This window comes from Doryrhamphus excisus, linkage group LG12 (genome assembly GCF_037039965.1).
Source record: "Doryrhamphus excisus strain RoL-2023G ecotype Guam linkage group LG12, RoL_Dexc_Guam_v1.1, whole genome shotgun sequence".
Taxonomy (NCBI): domain Eukaryota; kingdom Metazoa; phylum Chordata; class Actinopteri; order Syngnathiformes; family Syngnathidae; genus Doryrhamphus; species Doryrhamphus excisus.
Genome location: NC_136368.1, coordinates 1,132,798 through 1,151,187, shown reverse-complemented (window position 1 = coordinate 1,151,187; position 18,390 = coordinate 1,132,798). Strand labels below are relative to the sequence as shown.

General features: G+C 45.6%; 1 protein-coding gene across 1 annotated transcript in view; it reads right to left on the bottom strand.

Moving 5' to 3' along the window:
• LOC131136273 (titin-like) overlaps positions 1-17,832 on the bottom strand; it is a 171,937-nt gene extending 154,105 nt beyond the window's left edge. The window contains 21 exon segments of the mRNA XM_078795446.1: positions 917-1,183; positions 1,268-1,549; positions 2,425-4,118; positions 4,885-5,053; positions 5,139-5,303; positions 5,373-5,605; positions 5,680-5,921; positions 5,996-6,223; positions 7,966-8,108; positions 8,177-8,319; positions 8,421-8,586; positions 8,682-8,765; positions 9,268-9,526; positions 9,600-9,653; positions 10,497-10,650; positions 10,715-10,923; positions 11,025-11,101; positions 11,809-12,096; positions 12,236-12,439; positions 12,537-12,640; positions 17,665-17,832. Of these exon segments, the coding sequence (XP_078651572.1) occupies positions 917-1,183; positions 1,268-1,549; positions 2,425-4,118; positions 4,885-5,053; positions 5,139-5,303; positions 5,373-5,605; positions 5,680-5,921; positions 5,996-6,223; positions 7,966-8,108; positions 8,177-8,319; positions 8,421-8,586; positions 8,682-8,765; positions 9,268-9,526; positions 9,600-9,653; positions 10,497-10,650; positions 10,715-10,923; positions 11,025-11,101; positions 11,809-12,096; positions 12,236-12,439; positions 12,537-12,640; positions 17,665-17,753 (5,254 nt within the window). The 5' untranslated portion in view covers positions 17,754-17,832.
• Between the last annotated feature and the right edge of the window lie 558 nt (positions 17,833-18,390).

Sequence of the window (18,390 nt, the reverse complement as noted above, 5' to 3'; positions counted from 1 at the left end):
AAATGTTCTTAAGGCCCCTAAATAATTTGATATTTTTTGATAGATTTTTTTTTTTATATATATATTTTTTTACCAAATAAATCTCTGACAAATTTCATATAATAGGGCAAAAGCAGGCCACCAAAAATGTTCATAAGCGCTCCTAAATAATTTGATATTTTTTATTGATTTTTAAAAAAAAATTATTAATTAGTTTTTTATTTTTTAATGATTTTTTTTACAAAATAATCTGACAAATTTCATATAACAGGGAAAAAGCAGGCTCCCTAAAATGTCTGTAAGCCCTCCTAAATAACTTTATATTTTTTATTGATTTTTAAAAAAATTTTATTGATTTTTTTTACAAAAAAAACCCTCTGACAAATTATATATAATAGGGCAAATGTTTACATCCCTCCTAAATAATTTAATATTTTTTATTGATTTTTAAAAATTTTGTAATCATTTTTTTGTTTTGTTTTTTACAAAAAAAATCTCTGACAAATTTCATATAATAGGGAAAAAGCAGGCCCCCTAAAATGTTCATAAGCCCTCCTAAAAAATGTGATTTTTTTTTTTATAATTTTTTATAGATTTTTTTTATTGATTTTGTTTTTACAAAAAATCTCTGACAAATTTCATATGTTTATGAGCCCTCCTAAATAATTTGATATATATTTTTTAAATATTTTAATTAATTTTGTTTATTTTTTATTTTTTTTACAAAAAAATCTCTGACAAATTTCATATAATAGGGAAAAAGCAGGCCCCCTAAAATGTTTGTAAGCCCTCCTAAATAATTTGATATTTTTTATTGATTTTTATTTATTGATTTTTATTGATTTAAAAAAAAATCTCTGACAACTGATATATAATCGGGCAAAAGCAGCCCCCCTAAAATGTTCCTAATCACTGACCAAGCATTTTCAGGACTCACATTTCATCTTGAGGGACGCAGTGGTCTTCATTTGGCCCACGGTGAAGGAGTACTGGCCCTGGTCTTCCTTCTTGACGTCCTTGATGGACAGGCTGTGTCGTCCGCGTCGTGAAGATATGACATGCTTGCTGCTGGGGGACAGCTGCTTGTCTCCGAAGAACCACACGCCCTCAGCATCTTCACGAGACAGCTCCACCTCAAACTCTCCAGAGTAGGTCTCTGGCACCTCGGTGCTCTCCAGATGTTTCAGGATCTCCAGTGGTGCTCCTGTTGGTCCCAGACCGTAGATGTAGACGCACGTCACAATGTGTTCTATTTATTTACGAATACATTCACGGTTGATGTACGCACCTTCGACGTTCAGCCTGGCGCTCGTGCGGATGTGATCGTCGTCTACGACCACGCAGGAATATTCGGCATCGTCCCTCATTTCGAGCATCAGCACAGACAGGAAGTGGACTTTCCTGTCCGAGTGCATCCTGAACTTGTCACCGGAGAAGATGTCCATGTTGTCCTTCAACCACTTGACCTTGACGAAGGGTTCGTTGGTTTCACACTCAAAGGTGGCCATGGTGTCCTTCTCTTTGGCGCTGATGTCCTCCAGCGTCTGCGTGAAGGTGATGACTTGCTTTGCTGCAGGATTCAAACAACAACGTGTCAACATCTCAAACCTGAATTTAATTAGATGCACATTGTGGAGTCATAGAACTGTTCAATAATTCATCAAAAAACTAAATGGAATGTTTGGTGGTAGACCAAACATGTGGTCTATTCTTGGTCCAAAAATATGGAAATCCGCTAGCTTCATTGGCTACTCCAAATTGTCCATAGGTATGAATGTGAGTGTGAATGGTTGTTTGTCTATATGTGCCCTGTGATTGGCTGGCCACCAGTCCAGGGTGGACCCCGCCTCTCGCCCGGAAACAGCTGGGATAGGCTCCAGCAACCTCAGCAACCCTTGTGAGGATAAGCGGTAGAAAATGAATGAATGAGTTCTCCTCCTATTTTGTGTGGAAGTGGTAACTTTTTGGTTTCTTATTTTGTCTTTCCCCACCCTCGGCCATCTCTGTGTGGCATTTGCATGCTCTCCCCGTGCATGCGTGGGTTTTCTCCGGGTACTCCAGTTTCCTCCCACATTCCAAAAACATGCTAGGTTAATTAGCCACTCCAAATTGTCCATAGGTATGAATGTGAGTGTGAATGGTTGTTTGTCTATATGTGCCCTGTGATTGGCTGGCCACCAGTCCAGGGTGTACCCCGCCTCTCGACCAAAGACGGCTGGGATAGGCTCCAGCACCCCCGCAATCCTTGTGAGGATAAGTGGTAGAAAATGAATGAATGAGTTCTCCTATTTTGTGTGGAAGTGGTAACTTTTTGGCTTCTTATTCTTATGGTTGTTTGTCTATATGTGCCCTGTGATTGGCCGGCCACCAGTCCAGGTTGGACCCGTCTCTGAGATAAAAACACCCGACGCAGGCCATCTCCGCGACCCCCAAATATGACCTCACCTTGCACCAGAAGGAAGGCGTGACTTGAGGTCTCTCCAGCGGAGTTGATGGCTTTGACCATGATGCTAGCAGAATCCTCAGCTCTGACGTCTTTGATGACCAACTCACAAACATGGTCTTCCGGCCAGAACCAGTAAACCCGTTCAGTCTCTTCCATCTGAACCCCGTTCTTGAACCACTGGCACTCGGGTTTCGGTCTGCCAACAACCCGAACCCTGAACTTCACTTCATCTCCTTGCGCTACCGTCTGACTGGAGATACGATCCAGGATTTTGGGAGCTTCCATGCTAGCCGATAGCTTCACCCTCTCCGGTTTGAGCGCTTTGGCAGTCGCTCGTCGCTCTTCCTCTTTTTTCTTCTCTGCCTCCTCCTTCTCCTTGGCATGATGGAGGAGCTCTTCCTTGGTCTTCTTCAGCAGATCCTCATAGGACTCATCCCTCTTCCGAGACTTGAGTTCCACAGCGGTAATAGACTCATAATAGCCCTCCTCGGTTCTGCGCTTGAATTTGCTCCTCAGTTCCTCCGATTCCTCGGTGGATTTTTCGTGAACTATCCTCTGAGCTTTCTTCAGCTTGATCACCTCCTTCAGCTGACTGTCTTCTGAGGGTTTCTCCACCTTCACCACCTCAAAGGGAGTCTTTCCAGGTTCCGGCGCAGTCTCGGCCGCTTTGGTCTCAGGAACCCTGCGAAGGTGCATCCTGAAGTCCTCCTTCTGCTGAATCTCCAGCTTAACCGTATGCTCGGCGGAGCCCAGGTTGTTGTCGGCAACGACCCGGACTTCCCCTGAATCGTAGGACTTGATGTCTACGATCTCCAAGTAGTAAATTCCATCGTAACGAAGTCTGTATCTCTTGCTCTTGCGGATAAGTTGTCCATTCAGGTACCAGTTGACCTTGGGAGAAGGGTAGCCGGTCACTCTGCAGCGGAACCTGGCCGTGTCACCCTCCAAGACCCGGACGGGTTCGGGCAAAAGGACGATCTCCGGTTTCATTTTGTCAGTCTCCTCGTCGGCAGTCACTCCGGCGGGTCCTCCCTCGTGAGCCATGCGTTCCATCTCGTCGATTCGGTGAGCTCCCTTTCTTCCTTCGGGGAGCTGACTTTCCTCCACAAGGCCTTTTTCATCCTTGACAATGAGGGTGGCCGAGGTCTGGTCCACGCCGAACTTGTTGGTGGCTCTGCACGTGATGACGCCGCTGTCTCTGGCGTAAGCGGCTTCATAGTCGAGGCTGCAGTAGCCGAATTCGTTGACCATGCGGAGCCGGTTGGCGGCCGCCAGGGGTTTTCCGTCATGGAGCCACTCCACCACCATGGTGGGGTCACCGATTGGAGTCAGTCTGCACTCGAAATGAGCAGGGCCGAACTTCTTCATCCGAATGGAGGTCAGTTTCTTCTTGAATTGCGGTTTCTGTTGCATCTCCTTATCGTAAAGGTCTCCTTCCTCCCACTGCTCTTGGCCGTAGCGGAGATGAAGAGGCTCCAGCTCGGGAGCGGCGATCTCTTTGGCTTTGTAGGTTCCTTTGGGAATAATGAGCTTCCGCTCTGGTTCCGGCTCGGCGTAGTCCACTTCCACATTGACTCTGCAGCGGGTGGTGTCCCTGCCGGCCTTGTTGATGGCTGTGGCGGTGTACCAAGCGCTGTCTGAACCTGACACAGATGGGATCTGGAATGTTGCTTCTCCTTTGGTTCCTTCAATCCTGAAACGCAGTTTTGTCAGGTTATCGCAATTCTTTTCTTTGGAGTAATAAAACCCAAATTCAACTGTCATCCAATACTTCTCTACAAGAGAGGAGAAATATGATCTCAGGGAAGAAGTACATTTGAAACACTTCTATGCTAGGACTACGTTAGCGTTAGCATAGCATTTCAGTATGTGGAATCAAACTATGGAATGGATTGAGTAAGGGAATCAAACAATGCACAACGATGAGCCAATTCAAGAAACATTACAAGCAGTTGATGTTTGCTACATACAAGGATGAAGAGTCTTGAATACTATGGTACACACTACTACATACTATGGTACATGTCATTGGACGGTCATATGACCTCGTACATCAGTATGTGACAAAAAATAAAAACATTAAAAATATTTTGTTTAAATTTGGAAAATTTTAACATTTTTTAAACAAAATTTAAAAAAAAATTAATAAAAATAAAAATTAATGAAATAAATTTAAAAATTATGTCATTGTTGTATGGTCATATCACCTCGTACTTCGGTATGTGACAAAAGATTAAAATTAAAATTAAAATTAAAAAATACTTTTTTAGAAAGCAGGAAGTGAACAAATGTAACATTTACTGATAGTAAAAGTCCTTTTGGACATGTGGAACTGGGAACTGATTATGGGATGCACTCAATTGTAATCTGATGCATGTTCAAATGAAATTAAACCATTACCATTACCATTACTATTACCATTACCAAATACAGGGTAGTAGCGGGAAGGGTTAACATACTTGATATGCGGGTGCTTGTGAGGTGTGATGATGTCACTGTTTTTAAGCCAGACGATATCAGGCAACGGGTTCCCAATGGCTTTGACCGCCAGTTCCACCAGGGTCCCCTGCTTGACACTGATGTTCCTCAGCTTATCCGTGAACTGTGGACGCACCAAGGTTTCTTTGGCTGGACAAAAACATTAAAAATAATTCAACAATTAAAACAACAGATGACGTCTGGTAGGCGTCTCCAAAGTAGTCCCCAACGTTACCATCGACAGTGAGCGTGACAGAGATCGAAGAACGTCCAGCTCTGTTCTGAGCCACGACCGTCCACTCGCCGGAGTCGTGTGGCGTGGCCGGGACGATGATCAAAGACTGAGTACCATCCTCCTTAATGACAATCTTGTGAGTGTAGTCGCTGACCACTTGTTGTCCTGAGGATGTGATGACCTCATTAAAAACGTTACGTGCTTCTCCAGAACGGATCAGTATCTGCTACGTACCGTTGTGGAACCAGTATGTGTCAGGCATGGGTCTGCCTACAACCTTCAGGTCAAATCTGGCGGTTTGCCCCTCGGAGCATTTACACGAGCTCGGCTTCACAACAAAGACGGGCTTATAGAGTCTCTCCAGTTGAGCTTCATCTGTGTCGTCGAGCCGACGGGCAGGAGAACGTCCGGGAGAACGACTGGGAGAACGGCCCGGTGAGCGGCTCAGAGAGCGCGGGGATGTGGACCTGAGACAGAAAGCTCGGTTAAAAGGATTCACGAAGGCAACTTGGACTGTTCCATGAAGGATCATCTAACATACCGGATCCTCTGCATGGCTGGCTGTGGGGTGTATCTCTGAGGCGACGCTGCTCCGGAAGACTCAACGTAGAGCTTCCCGGAGCTGACGGCATTCCCTGTCATATTGGAAGCCAAGGCGGTGTACACACCCTCGTCTTCTGGGAGAACCACTGGCAGACGCAGGCTAGAACGTCCGTCCTGAAGAACCTCCATCTGGTATCGTCCACCGGACTGGATACGCTGACCATCTTTGTACCAAGCGATCTATGCAAAAAAAACATTTAGTTATGCATCAAAAATTGAGAACGTGAGAATCCACTGAGAAGAAAAAAAAAAACCTTTGGCAGAGGCATTCCAGCCATCTTGCAGTGGAAAGTGACGCCCATTCCTTCCACGATGCGGTAGTTTTTAACTGGTGTGTCAAAGGTCGGCTGCATCGCTTCATCATCGGCGGCGGTCACCATCAGTTCTCCGTCTTCTGTCACCAGTTCTCTGTAGCTCATCCGCATGATGGGAAGTTCAATCTCCTGGATGATTCTCTGCTCCATGACGGACAGGTGGAAGTCCTGCAAATGAAGCAATTTAGTCTGTAGTCACGTTTACATGACCAGTTTTTCCCTTTCCGAATGACCTTTCCGAAAGCAATGGTACACATGGAAAAGAATATTCCAATCGCGCCGCTATAATCAACCAGAATAGTCAATGGGGCATGCCCAGTAAAGTAAAACGTAAACCTCAATCACAGGGCACATATAGACAAACAACCATTCACACTCACATTCATACCTATGGACAATTTGGAGTCGCCAATTAACCTAGAATGTTTTTGGAATGTGTTAGTGTTCTTACAAAAAGAACACTAAACTCATCACACACCAACTTAACACTCAAAAGGTATAATTATGAAACCAGCTCAACCGAGTCATTCATTCATTCATTCATTTTCTACCGCTTATTCTCACGAGGGTCGCATGGGGTGCTGGAGCCTATCCCAGCTGTCTTCAGGCGAGAGGCGGGGTACACCCTGGACTGGTGGCCAGCCAATCACAGGGCACATATAGACAAACAACCATTCACACTCACATTCATACCTATGGACAATTTGGAGTCGCTAATTAACCTAGCATGTTTTTGGAATGTGTTAGTGTTCTTACAAAAAGAACACTAAACTCATCACACACCAACTTAACGCTCAAAAGGTATAATTATGAAACCAGCTCAACCGAATCATTCATTCATTCTTTTTCTACCGCTTATTCTCACGAGGGTCGCAGGGGGGGCTGGAGCCTATCCCAGCTGTCTTCAGGCGAGAGGCGGGGTACACCCTGGACTGGTGGCCAGCCAATCACAGGGCACATATAGACAAACAACCATTCACACTCACATTCATACCTATGGACAATTTGGAGTCGCTAATTAACCTAGCATGTTTTTGGAATGTGTTAGTGTTCTTACAAAAAGAACACTAAACTCATCACACACCAACTTAACGCTCAAAAGGTATAATTATGAAACCAGCTCAACCGAAACATTCATTCATTCATTCATTTTCTACCGCTTATTCTCACGAGGGTCGCATGGGGTGCTGGAGCCTATCCCAGCTGTCTTCAGGCGAGAGGCGGGGTACACCCTGGACTGGTGGCCAGCCAATCACAGGGCACATATAGACAAACAACCATTCACACTCACATTCATACCTATGGACAATTTGGAGTCGCTAATTAACCTAGCATGTTTTTGGACTGTGTTAGTGTTCTTAGAAAGAACACTAAACTCATCACACACCAACTTAACGCTCAAAAGGTATAATTATGAAACCAGCTCAACCGAATCATTCATTCATTAATTCATTTTCTACCGCTTATTCTCATGAGGGTCCCAGGGGGTGCTGGAACCCTGGTCTCCTAGCTGTGAGGTCTGCGCGCTAACCACTTGACCACCATGCCGCAATAAAACTGGACTTGTGAATGGCGTATAAAAGGGTTTAGATTCTGTTCCACAGATGGCGCTAATGCCCACGGAAGCTGCTTGCCAACCGCCAATAAACAACAGAAGAAGAAAAACACCACAAAGAAGAACAACTTTCCGTTTGAGCGATTACAAGATACCTCAATCGGATTGGGAATCATAAAGGAATATTCCATTCGGATTGGCACTTTTCTTTGGGAATGAGGTGTATACAAAGGTTACATTCTTTCCGTTTGAGTAAATAACCCGAATGGAATTAGGAATATTTGGGTCCATGTATACGTGGATTGTGACAGATGATAAACATCAAGCATTCCGACTGAGAAGAAGACGCTGCTACCTGTCCGGAGATAATAGTGGTGGTCATCTTCTCTGATATCATCATGGTGGGGGGGATGTCTCCAACTTTGGGCTCCTGCACTGTGGCTTGTACTTCCGTCTTCAACGTCAACTCCTGTGTCTTCAAGTAGGCTTCGTATTCATCTAACGGCAAACATGAATTCCAATCTTAGTTCATTTGAATAAAGACTTTCGGTCTGCGTTCCACATACCTTCCTCAAGCAGGTTGGTGGTGGCCGATACTTCTCCAAGCTGGTTCTTGGCAAAGATGGAATATTCTCCAGCATCGTCAGCAAAAGTCATGGAGATCTCCAATCGGCACTCGCCGGTCTCCTTCTTGTAGGCAACTTTGTATCTAATGGATGACAAAGGACATGGTTGTAGGTTGCTGGACTCCAGTGAACCTTAGTGTCATGGCCGCCACTCCACGCCGTGCAGGATAAAGACATGGCAAACCTGTAACCGGTCGTGAGTGGGATGCCGTTCTTCTTCCATATAATGTGTGGTTTGGGGCTTCCTCCCACTTGGCATTCAAAGATAACGCTTCCTCCCTCCACCAGCTTCTGGGAGCTGGGGGTGCTGACAAAGAACGGGGCGGCGACAGCGGAGGACTCGGACTCAACTCCGCTCACTTGGGACATGGTTTCTTCTTCAGTTACTCTGCAAAAAGATTTCATTTCACGTCAGCGGGGCGCCCCCCCCCCTCTCAGTCCAAACTCCTGAAAATGTTCTGATGATCAACTCACAGTTTGTCTTCACGTTCCTCGGCGACCTCCTCTCTGCTCTCGATGTCTTCAGACACTGAAAGCCAAAGTCTCTGTGAGAACTGACCAGAACTCCAATGCTTTTACTATATTACATACTGTAGAGCAGGGGTCTCAAACATGCGGCCCGCGGGCCGAATGTGGCCCGCAGGACACTACTTTGAGGCCCCCCGCCTTGGTATGAAAGTTTAATGTTAGTTGATATGGATGCTGTATGGTATCATGTACCCAGAAAAAATGATTACGTTTGATTCATGTTCATGTTAAAGGTTAAATAACTGTTAATAGTTATCCTCCCTATCCGTGTGGAAGTGGTAAGTTTTTGGCTATTTAAGTTGAAAGTTTTTTGTTTTTAATAAATGCGTTTTTTTTTGTTTTTTTTGTAAAACCTGATGCGGCCCAGTCTCACCCAGACCCTAGCTCCAGTGGCCCCCAAGTAAATTGAGTTTGAGACCCCTGCTGTAGAGTGTTTACACTAGATGTATTTTACTATCTTGTCCTGAGGAACAGCAAGCGGACTAGACCTTGTCTCAACTGACCCTGGACAAGAAGGTAGCAGGAAGTGCTGATGGTTCCGGCTTCGTTAGTGGCAGTGCAAGTGAAGCGCCCGCTGTCCTCGGCAAAGGCCTCGCGGATCATCAAGCGGGCAAATCCGTCGTGGTAGGTGATTTGGAAATCGATGGAGCTCTCGATCTTGTAGTCCTCTCGGAACCACAAGATGACCGGGAGGGGCTGACCGCTGATCTGGCACTCCAGGGTCACCGACTCGCCTTCAGTTACATTTGTGTTCTTCAGATGCTGGAAAGCAAATCTTTCCATTAGTTTGGATTCCATTGATGGAGGTCGGAGGTCACGCAACCGTTTGACTCACGGAAAGCAAAGTGGGCGGGACCACGCTGTCGCCGTACGGAGTTGCAGCCTCTTCCTCCACCACCTAGACAGACGTAGCATTGATAGCATAGATACATCTAAGTAAGAAGTGGGGGGGTGTCCCAGGAAACAGTTGAAATGGATCGTGGACTTGGAAAAATATGTGGACTAAGGTCCATGTCAAGAAGAAGTCCACAGTGTTGTTGATTAGCATAATCTACACAAAGAAAACCTCATGCGGTTACCAAGATCGGTCTACTCTACGCACACCAACAAAAATATTTTTTTGTGGGGGACCGAAAGCTCTTTCTGGTGGAACGGCGGTCTGACCTGAGACGTGGTGGAGTCACGAAGAACGTCTTGAGCGGTTGTCCAGCCGGTCTCCACCTGTGACCTCAACTTTGCCTCGAAAGCCCAAACGTCGCCCTGCCCTGGACCACCCTCATCATGCACAGGTTCACAGACACGTGCCAGATCTACGGCGGCCACCACTGTGGCCACCGCCCCGGACCTTTTCCCTCCCCCGGCCTGGAGACAAACCAGCAGGACAGTTCAGAATCTCAGGACCGAATCAGGCAGTTGCTACTGCGGTTCTACAAAGGAATCCATCACGGTCTGGAGTAGACTTAAGAGACGTTTGAATTTATTCGGTAAAGTTCTACACTCACACCTGCCTGCTTCTGTCCGTATCCAAAAACTGAACAAACATGTTAGTGTGGACGGACCCCACTGGGACATTTTTACACCGAGAGCAAAACTAAAAAGACGATGAAGATAGCGGAAATCCCACTGACAGACATAACAGTTGTCATGGTTACCACACCTTCTGTTAGTCTCCCCAAAACCACCAACAAGTCAGACCCCAAGAAATCTGGGTCAGGGTCTGTGGTGCCCTCACCTGTGTGATGCCGATGACCTGCCTCGACTCTTCCATGAGCGTAGCGCTGCTGCTGTAGCCGACCTCGGTCACGTAGCCTGTCTGCTTCCAGGGGGGAAGGACATCCGAACCGGAACCGACCTGCTTGTGTGCGCTGATCGGGGACACGATGGGCCTGAAGCGGGGACGTGAGGTGAGAACCGCGGTCTCTAATGACTCGTGTAAATCCATCTATCTACCTGACTGGTGTGGACGTCGGCGCCTTCACGTGTCTCACAGGCGACGGCGACTGCTGCCGTGCGCCGGTCACCTTCGTGACCAACGACGACTGGGTTGGCGACATGGATGCAGGTTTGGGGGCGACTCTGGGTGGGGTTTTGTGCATCAGCTCGGCACCTTCCACCTGCATCTCCATCATGGCTGTGGTCTGAAAACTGGCCTCTGTCCTCTGATGAAGAAGAACATGAGGGATGAACTTGCTAAACGTTTCAACGAGACAAAAACGGAAGCGTTCGGATAACCAGACTGGAGTTCCATCAGATTTTGTACCTTCTCCACTCTGGTCTGATGTGTCTGTAAGCTGGAAACCACCGTCTTGGTTTTCTTGGCCGGCACAGCCTCCTCACCTGAATGTCCACAAAATGTCCTCAAGTTAGTTGGCGGAATTTCCCCAGGCCAAGGAACTTTCTGGTCCCGGTATCAGGGTCCAGTTCTAACTATATGCTTTAGCAAAAAGATGAGTTTTGAGTTGACTTCTACATTGGGGGAGGGTGTCTGAGTGGGGGAGGAGTGGTAAGTAAGTGTTCTCCTGGGTTGAGGTTTAGGAGGTCTTCAAGATATATTGCCTAACAAGGACATAAAAACGCCGACCAATATAAGGTTCTAGCACGGAACCCTAAGGTATGCCATGACTGACTATCTAGAATAATGATAATAATAATAATTATTATAATAATAATAATAATAATAACTGCACAGTGGATGAGTGGTTAGCGCGCATGCCTCACAGCTAGGAGACCCGGGTTCAATTCCACCCTCTGCCATCTCTGTGTGGAGTTTGCATGTTCACCCCCCCCCCTCATGAGGATAAGCGGTAGAAAATGAATGAATGAATGAGTTCTCCTCCTGTTTTGTGTGGAAGTGGTAACTTTTTGGCTTCTTATTTTGTCTTTCCCCACCCTCGGCCATCTCTGTGTGGAGTTTGCATGTTGAGGACAGTTGACTTCTACTCCCTCCATGGATTTGTGATGGACTTACGTGATGGACCGTACATTCAAACATTCGCATTAGCATACTTTTATTTGAAAAGAGACAACACGTTGCAAACACTCACCCTGAACCATCAGCTCTGCAGACGACGTGGCTCGACCGCTGCTGTTGCTGGCGGTCACAGAATAGGTCCCGGAATCCTCTGGGAAAACCTCAGCAATCATCAGACTGTACTGGTCTCCTTCCTGGAGGATCTGGAAGTCAGCCGAGCTCTGGATCTCAGCTCCTTCCCGATAGAACTTGACCGTGGGTGCCGGGATGCCAGTGACTCGGACGTTGAGTCTCACTTGACTGCCTTGTCTCACGGTGGAGCTCTGAAGTCTCTGAAGGAAACTCGGAGGTGCCGTCTCCGCTGGACATGATGAAGAAAAATCAAAGTTCAAGTACAGAAGATGAAGAGACTTTTCTGTGTCACAAGTTTGACTACCCGAAGAGCTAAAGACCACCAGTCTCTAAGTCCGCAGAGGTCACACGTCCAGTTGGGTTCTCACCTGTGACAAGAAGTTCGGCGGTGCTGGTGGCTTGTCCGGCTCCATTGGTAGCTCGTACAGAAAATCTTCCGCTGTGTGCGGCGGTCACGGCGGGGATCTTCAGAACAGCGTGGCCGTCGCTGAACGAGATCTGAACGCCGGGCAAAGCGGCAGCGGAAAGAACCTGGCCATCACGGAACCAGCTCACCTCAGGAACTGGGCAACCTGGAAGGGGAGATGGGATCTGAAATGCTCTTCTTCTGCTTCACCAGAGAACGAGACCAGGCCATTTTTAAAGAACAGACTGGTACCGCGTTCTTACCATTAACTTGAGCCTGGAACGTGGCGGCACTACCCTCAAGTGCCACAACGCTCTGAAGCGGCTGCGTGAATGTTGGCGCCTGTGTCGACATGTTACTCGGCAGCCTGCAGGGAAACGCAACTCGTATCATTTGACGATAATAGATTGTCCTTGAACTTAAATAAAACTAAAATCATGCTGTCTGCTAACAGCAGAAAGGACACCCACCAGAAAATACAAATAGGCGATGTAGACATGAAAGAGTGAAGGAAAATACATTTCTAGGGATCACAACAGATGAAAATATGAGCTGGAAACCTCATATTACAAATATACAACATAAGGTGACCAGAAATATTTCAATATTTAACAAAATTTTTCTCAATCAGAAAACACTCCACACTCTTTATTGCTCTCTGGTTCTACCATATCTTACTTATGGGCTAATAACTATAAAAGCAAACTTCACTCATTCGCTAAATGTACTGCAAAAAAGGCCAGTAAGGATAATTCATAATGCCGCCTACACAGAACATACTAACTCCTTATTTCTAAAATCACCAATACTTCAACCTGCTGATGATATAGTTCATCTTCAAACAGCTAAAATAATGCATAATGCTAAAAATAACCAATTAGCTAAAAAATGTCATGCAATACTTCTCTACAAGAGAGGAGAAATATGATCTCAGGGAAGAAGTACATTTGAAACGCTTCTATGCTAGGACTACGTTATGCTAGCCATAACATTTCAGTATGTGGAATCAAACTATGGAATGGATTGAGTAAGGAAATCAAACAATGCACAACGATGAGCCAATTCAAGAAACAATACAAGCAGTTGATGTTTGCTAAATACAAGGATGAAGAGTCTTGAATACTGTGGTACACACTATGGCATTGGACGGTCATATCGCCTCGTACTTTGGTACGTGACAAAAAATAAAAAAATTAAAAATATATTTTTTTAATTTTGAAAATTGTAACTTTTTTTAAACAAAATTTAAAAAATAAAAAAATTAATTTAAAAAAATTAATTAAAAAATTCATGCACAACGATGAGCCAATTCAAGAAACAATACAAGCAAACCATGTTGCAAAAAAAAAAACTGAAACTATATTAGGAAAGCAGGAAGTGAACAAATGTAACAGTTAGTGATTGTAAAAGTACCAGATGGAGGGGTAGGATTTAATAAGCTTTGCTTCTTCCTACTCCTTTTGGACATGTGGAACTGGGAACTGATTATGGGATGCATTCAATTGGAATCTGATGCATGTTCAAATGAAATTAAACCATTACCATTACTATTATATATATATATATCATATTTGTGTGTAAATATTACATCATATTTGTTGTGTAAATATTACACAACATTAATTGTGTTAATATTATATCATAGCCATTGTGCCAATATTACACAATATTAGTTGTGTAAATAATACATAATATGAATTGTGTAAATATTATAGTATATAATAGTATTTATGTAAATAATAGATCAATGTGTGGTTGTTACTACTGACCGGTTACTACTACACTATACTACTACAACCTTAAAAACACCTCTCTTATGTAGCGTGAATGGAAGCTAGCGGTGTTAGCTTAGTTTAGCAGAGCATGCTAGGGCGACTGTGTGTGTGTGTGTGTGTGTGTATACATGTTGTTGTGTTTTACTGATGACATGTCAGGAGGGTTTTATAATGCCTGCTAATGACACGCAGGTTCTCAACTCGTCAACACACACACACAACAAACTTCCAGCCTTCAAAATAAAAGCACTGTTTGCCACATTGTGTCTAATTGTCTAACCAGGGAGCGTCACAAAAAAAAATATAACAGACATTTTTCAAAAGCTATGACTGACTGATTTTCAAGGAATATTGTTTCAGAGCTCTATGTAGACATGGTAAATACCAAAAAAAAAAACGATTAGAACCTCATCTTTCATCACTTTTTAACAACAATATTCAACTTTTACTAACGCCTATCCCTAAAGTACCCTGCATGGCGCATGATGCATTCAAGGCCCCGTACACACGTCTCCCCGTCTCCTGATAAACCCTAACATTATTTCATTTTACATTCGCATCTCTTTTTAGAACTCACATATTTCTATCAAACAGAAAACTTTACAAAAAGCTTATAGTCGTACTATACGGGAAAAAATACTTCTACCAATTCATACTGTATATGAACAATACTTCTACCGATTTATACTGTACATGAACAATACATGTACCGATTCATACTGTAGATGTACATCTAACAATTCATACTGACCACGTATTTATACTGAATGTACATACTATACATGTACTGTACATGTACAATTACCCCATTTAGGAAAAAGTGACAGTAATTCAGCAGTAAAACGCACAAAACAAAGTGAAGAGCAATACTGTACATCCAGAAATGATTTCATAAAGTAAAGATTTACCCCACAAACTTGGCCTCATATGAAAGAAAATCATTTTAGCCAAAAATGAAAGCTTATCCCGTGATTGAATATGTACAATATCACATACTGTACATGACAATATACTTCTTGTTATCATACATTTACAGTATGTACTCTGTGTGACTTTCTTTTTCTCGGAATGGCTCACTGTGACTGACCAGTGGGGGGCTCCCCTCCCCACCCCCCCACTCCCCACTCCCCAACTCCCCACTCCCCACCTCCCCACTCCCCACGCACACACACATTGTTTACTATTTGCATTGATAATTAATGTGTTATTGATAATGACTTGGCTATTTATTATTTGTATTAGTTATTGATAATGACTTGGCTATTGTTTATTATTTGTATTAATTATTGATAATGACTTGGCTATTGTTTATTATTTGTATTAGTTATTGATAATGACTTGGCTATTTATTATTATCAGAAGGTATTAGCGATGAGTAGTTGTTGGTAGTTATGAGTAGGATGATTGTTTTTAGCAAAGAAATGAGTCGTTGATTTGCTGGAGTTGCATATGGAAAAGTGTTTTTGGAGGCCGAGGGAGAGGACAGGTGAAAAGAGGCTGCTATAAATAGTCGGGGGCGGGGCTTGTTGGGGCTGTGATGGACAGCGACAGCTGGAGGCGGAGAAAGAAGATTTGAGAAAGCGGAGAGCAACCGATTGAAAACATCCATGAAATGTTTTAAAGATGGGAATCATTTTAATTCCCAATATCTTTGTTACCCCCCCAACCCCCCCCCCCCACACACACACATTCTTGTTGTTGAGATTCCACGTTGCTTGATGCTCTGATTGCTTTTGAAATTATAATTTTCTATTTGTGGACAATTTCATTTCCTGCAAAAAGAGTTCACGACATTCATTCATTGGTTCATCAGCAATAACGCTCACTTTAGGCTCCGCCCCCCAGGGCTTCTGGAAGGTTCAGGTTCAGCAGAAAAGCCCAGAAGTTACAAAAATAAAAGTCGGCCATCTTGAATAAGTTTGCGTCACTCAGCTGACTGGTGCACATTGCTGCTAAAAATAGCCCCCGCCCCCCCGCAGTGTGACTGACAGCCCCATGTGGCACATAGCGACGGTCAAGTGACCATTCCCTTAAAAAGCCATCCCACCCCAACTGAGCCCCCCCAACCCCACTTGCCGGGCTATTTTGGGTTTTTGTCAACGTGCACATTGGTGTGTGCACGCTGAGCCCCAAATGCCCAAAACCTTCCGTATTTCTCATCAAGTTGGGACGGGGTGGGTACTCACGTGAAAGGCCGCCTGGCGGTGTTGGGACGGAGCCCCCGATGAAGCAAAGGCACTTCCTTATCCTCTATGTTTGTCCACACAGACCCCCAAGGAAGCCCCCCCAACTAACAAAACTACACCCCGTGTAGTTCTGTCTTCCCTCCAGCCAAGGTGAGGCTGGGAATGCTCCAACAGCTCAGGGGGGGCTACACGGGGTGCCACCTTCTTATACTGGGGGGGGGCTACATAATCACTCCCCTGGAGACACTTCATTGGCTGCTGGAACAGGCGCAAGGCATCATGGGATACGGCTGTCATTTATGCACCCCCCCCTCCCCACCCTCCATCATGCCAACCAACCTATACCTAACCCCCCTGCACACACACACACACGCACACACACGCACACACACGCACACACACACACACACCTTGACCAATGGATGGACTTGATCACGCTGTGAGACAAACACAAACAGGAAGTGGGGAGAAAAGGAGGCGTGGCTAAAGCACAACCGACCAAAGGAGGCAGTGCCTGTGACTGTCAATCACACCCCCATCATGTAGCTCCTCCCCTTGTTATAACACAACAAGCCGTCCATCATGTCCTCCTCTCTCTGTCCGCCTCTGGCCCTCCCTGCCACCGTGAGCCCCCACCGTGCTGGCACCATGAGTCCTCACCATGCTGTCACCGCAAGCCCCCACTGTGTTGGCACCGTGAGCCCACACCATGATGCCAAAGTGAGCCCCCACCGTGCTGGCACCATGAGTCCTCACCATGCTGTCACCGCAAGCCCCCACTGTGTTGGCACCGTGAGCCCACACCATGCTGCCACCGTGAGCCCCCACCATGCTTCCACCGTGAGCCCCCACCGTGCTGGCACCATGAGCCCCCACCGTGCTGCCACCACTAGCCCCCACCGTGGTGCCACCGTGCTACCATCATGAGCCCCCACCATGCTGCCACCATGCTGTCACCGTGAGCCCCACCATGCTGCCACCATGAGCCCCCACCGTGCTGGCACCATGGGCCACCACCATGCTGCCACCACTATCCCCCACCATGCTGCCACCGTGAGCCCCCACCTGGGGCCCCCACCATTGTGCCACCGTGAGCCCCCACCGTGGTGCCACCGTGCTACCATCATGAGCCCCCACCATGCTGCCACGGTGAGCCCCCACCATGTTGTCACCGTGAGCCCCCACCATGTTGTCACCATGAGCCCCCACCATGCTGCCACTGCGAGCCCCCACCATGCTGCCACCGTGAGCCCCCACCATGCTGCCACCGTGAGCCTCCACCATGAGCCCCCACCATGCTTGCCAAGTTCTCCCAATGGCTGCAAAGACACAAGACAGATGAGGACAGGTTATGCCGTATAGGATGACCCTGAAGGCCAGTGGAGAAGCCCTGGTGATGTTTGGGAACGTCAAATCAGGGATTTGGTCACCTGAAGCCCATTGGTTCCTCGGATGTATGAAGCATGTCATAGCTCAATTTTTGGGGGTCCAAGAGTGAACAGGATAGCGTGGACCTCATGCTGGACTATGTAGCCGTCTGTTGGGCTGAGATTCACGGGAACTTCCTCTCTTCTGATGCTCCCTGTGTAAATATAATACGTACATTTTGAACAATATTGAATATTAAGTGATTTTGTATTCATGCTTTTTAGTCTATGTATGTTCCATTCATCACACCCTGCAAACAAAAGCCACAACAAATGTTTCATGCAATGAAATCAATGAGTCAACATGGAGCTATGCGTATCTGGAGGTCCTCAGGAGCGCTTGGGAGTGTGACCGATCACAGCGTCAATCGAGTCGGCAGCAGGAAGTCCATGGAAATACTGCAGAAAGAAGACCAGACTACATGTTTAGCTGCTCTACAGGAGTCCACAACTCAATACAAAGGCCCCAAAATCAGCTTCATACAGTAGGTCCCCTTTAAGAATTGCTAGTGTGCACAATGCTTCTTGGGTAATGTAGTGTGAAGCAAGTCCACTACGTCATGTGTAGCACCACCCGCTGGTAAAATGTTAGCATTGACATTAACATGACAAAACACAAATATCTTACTTTTTATTTTTTTACACCAAATAAGATGAAAAATAAATAAAATCAAGAATAAAGAAAATCTATCAATCAGTAATAAATAAATATAATAATAATAAAACAGC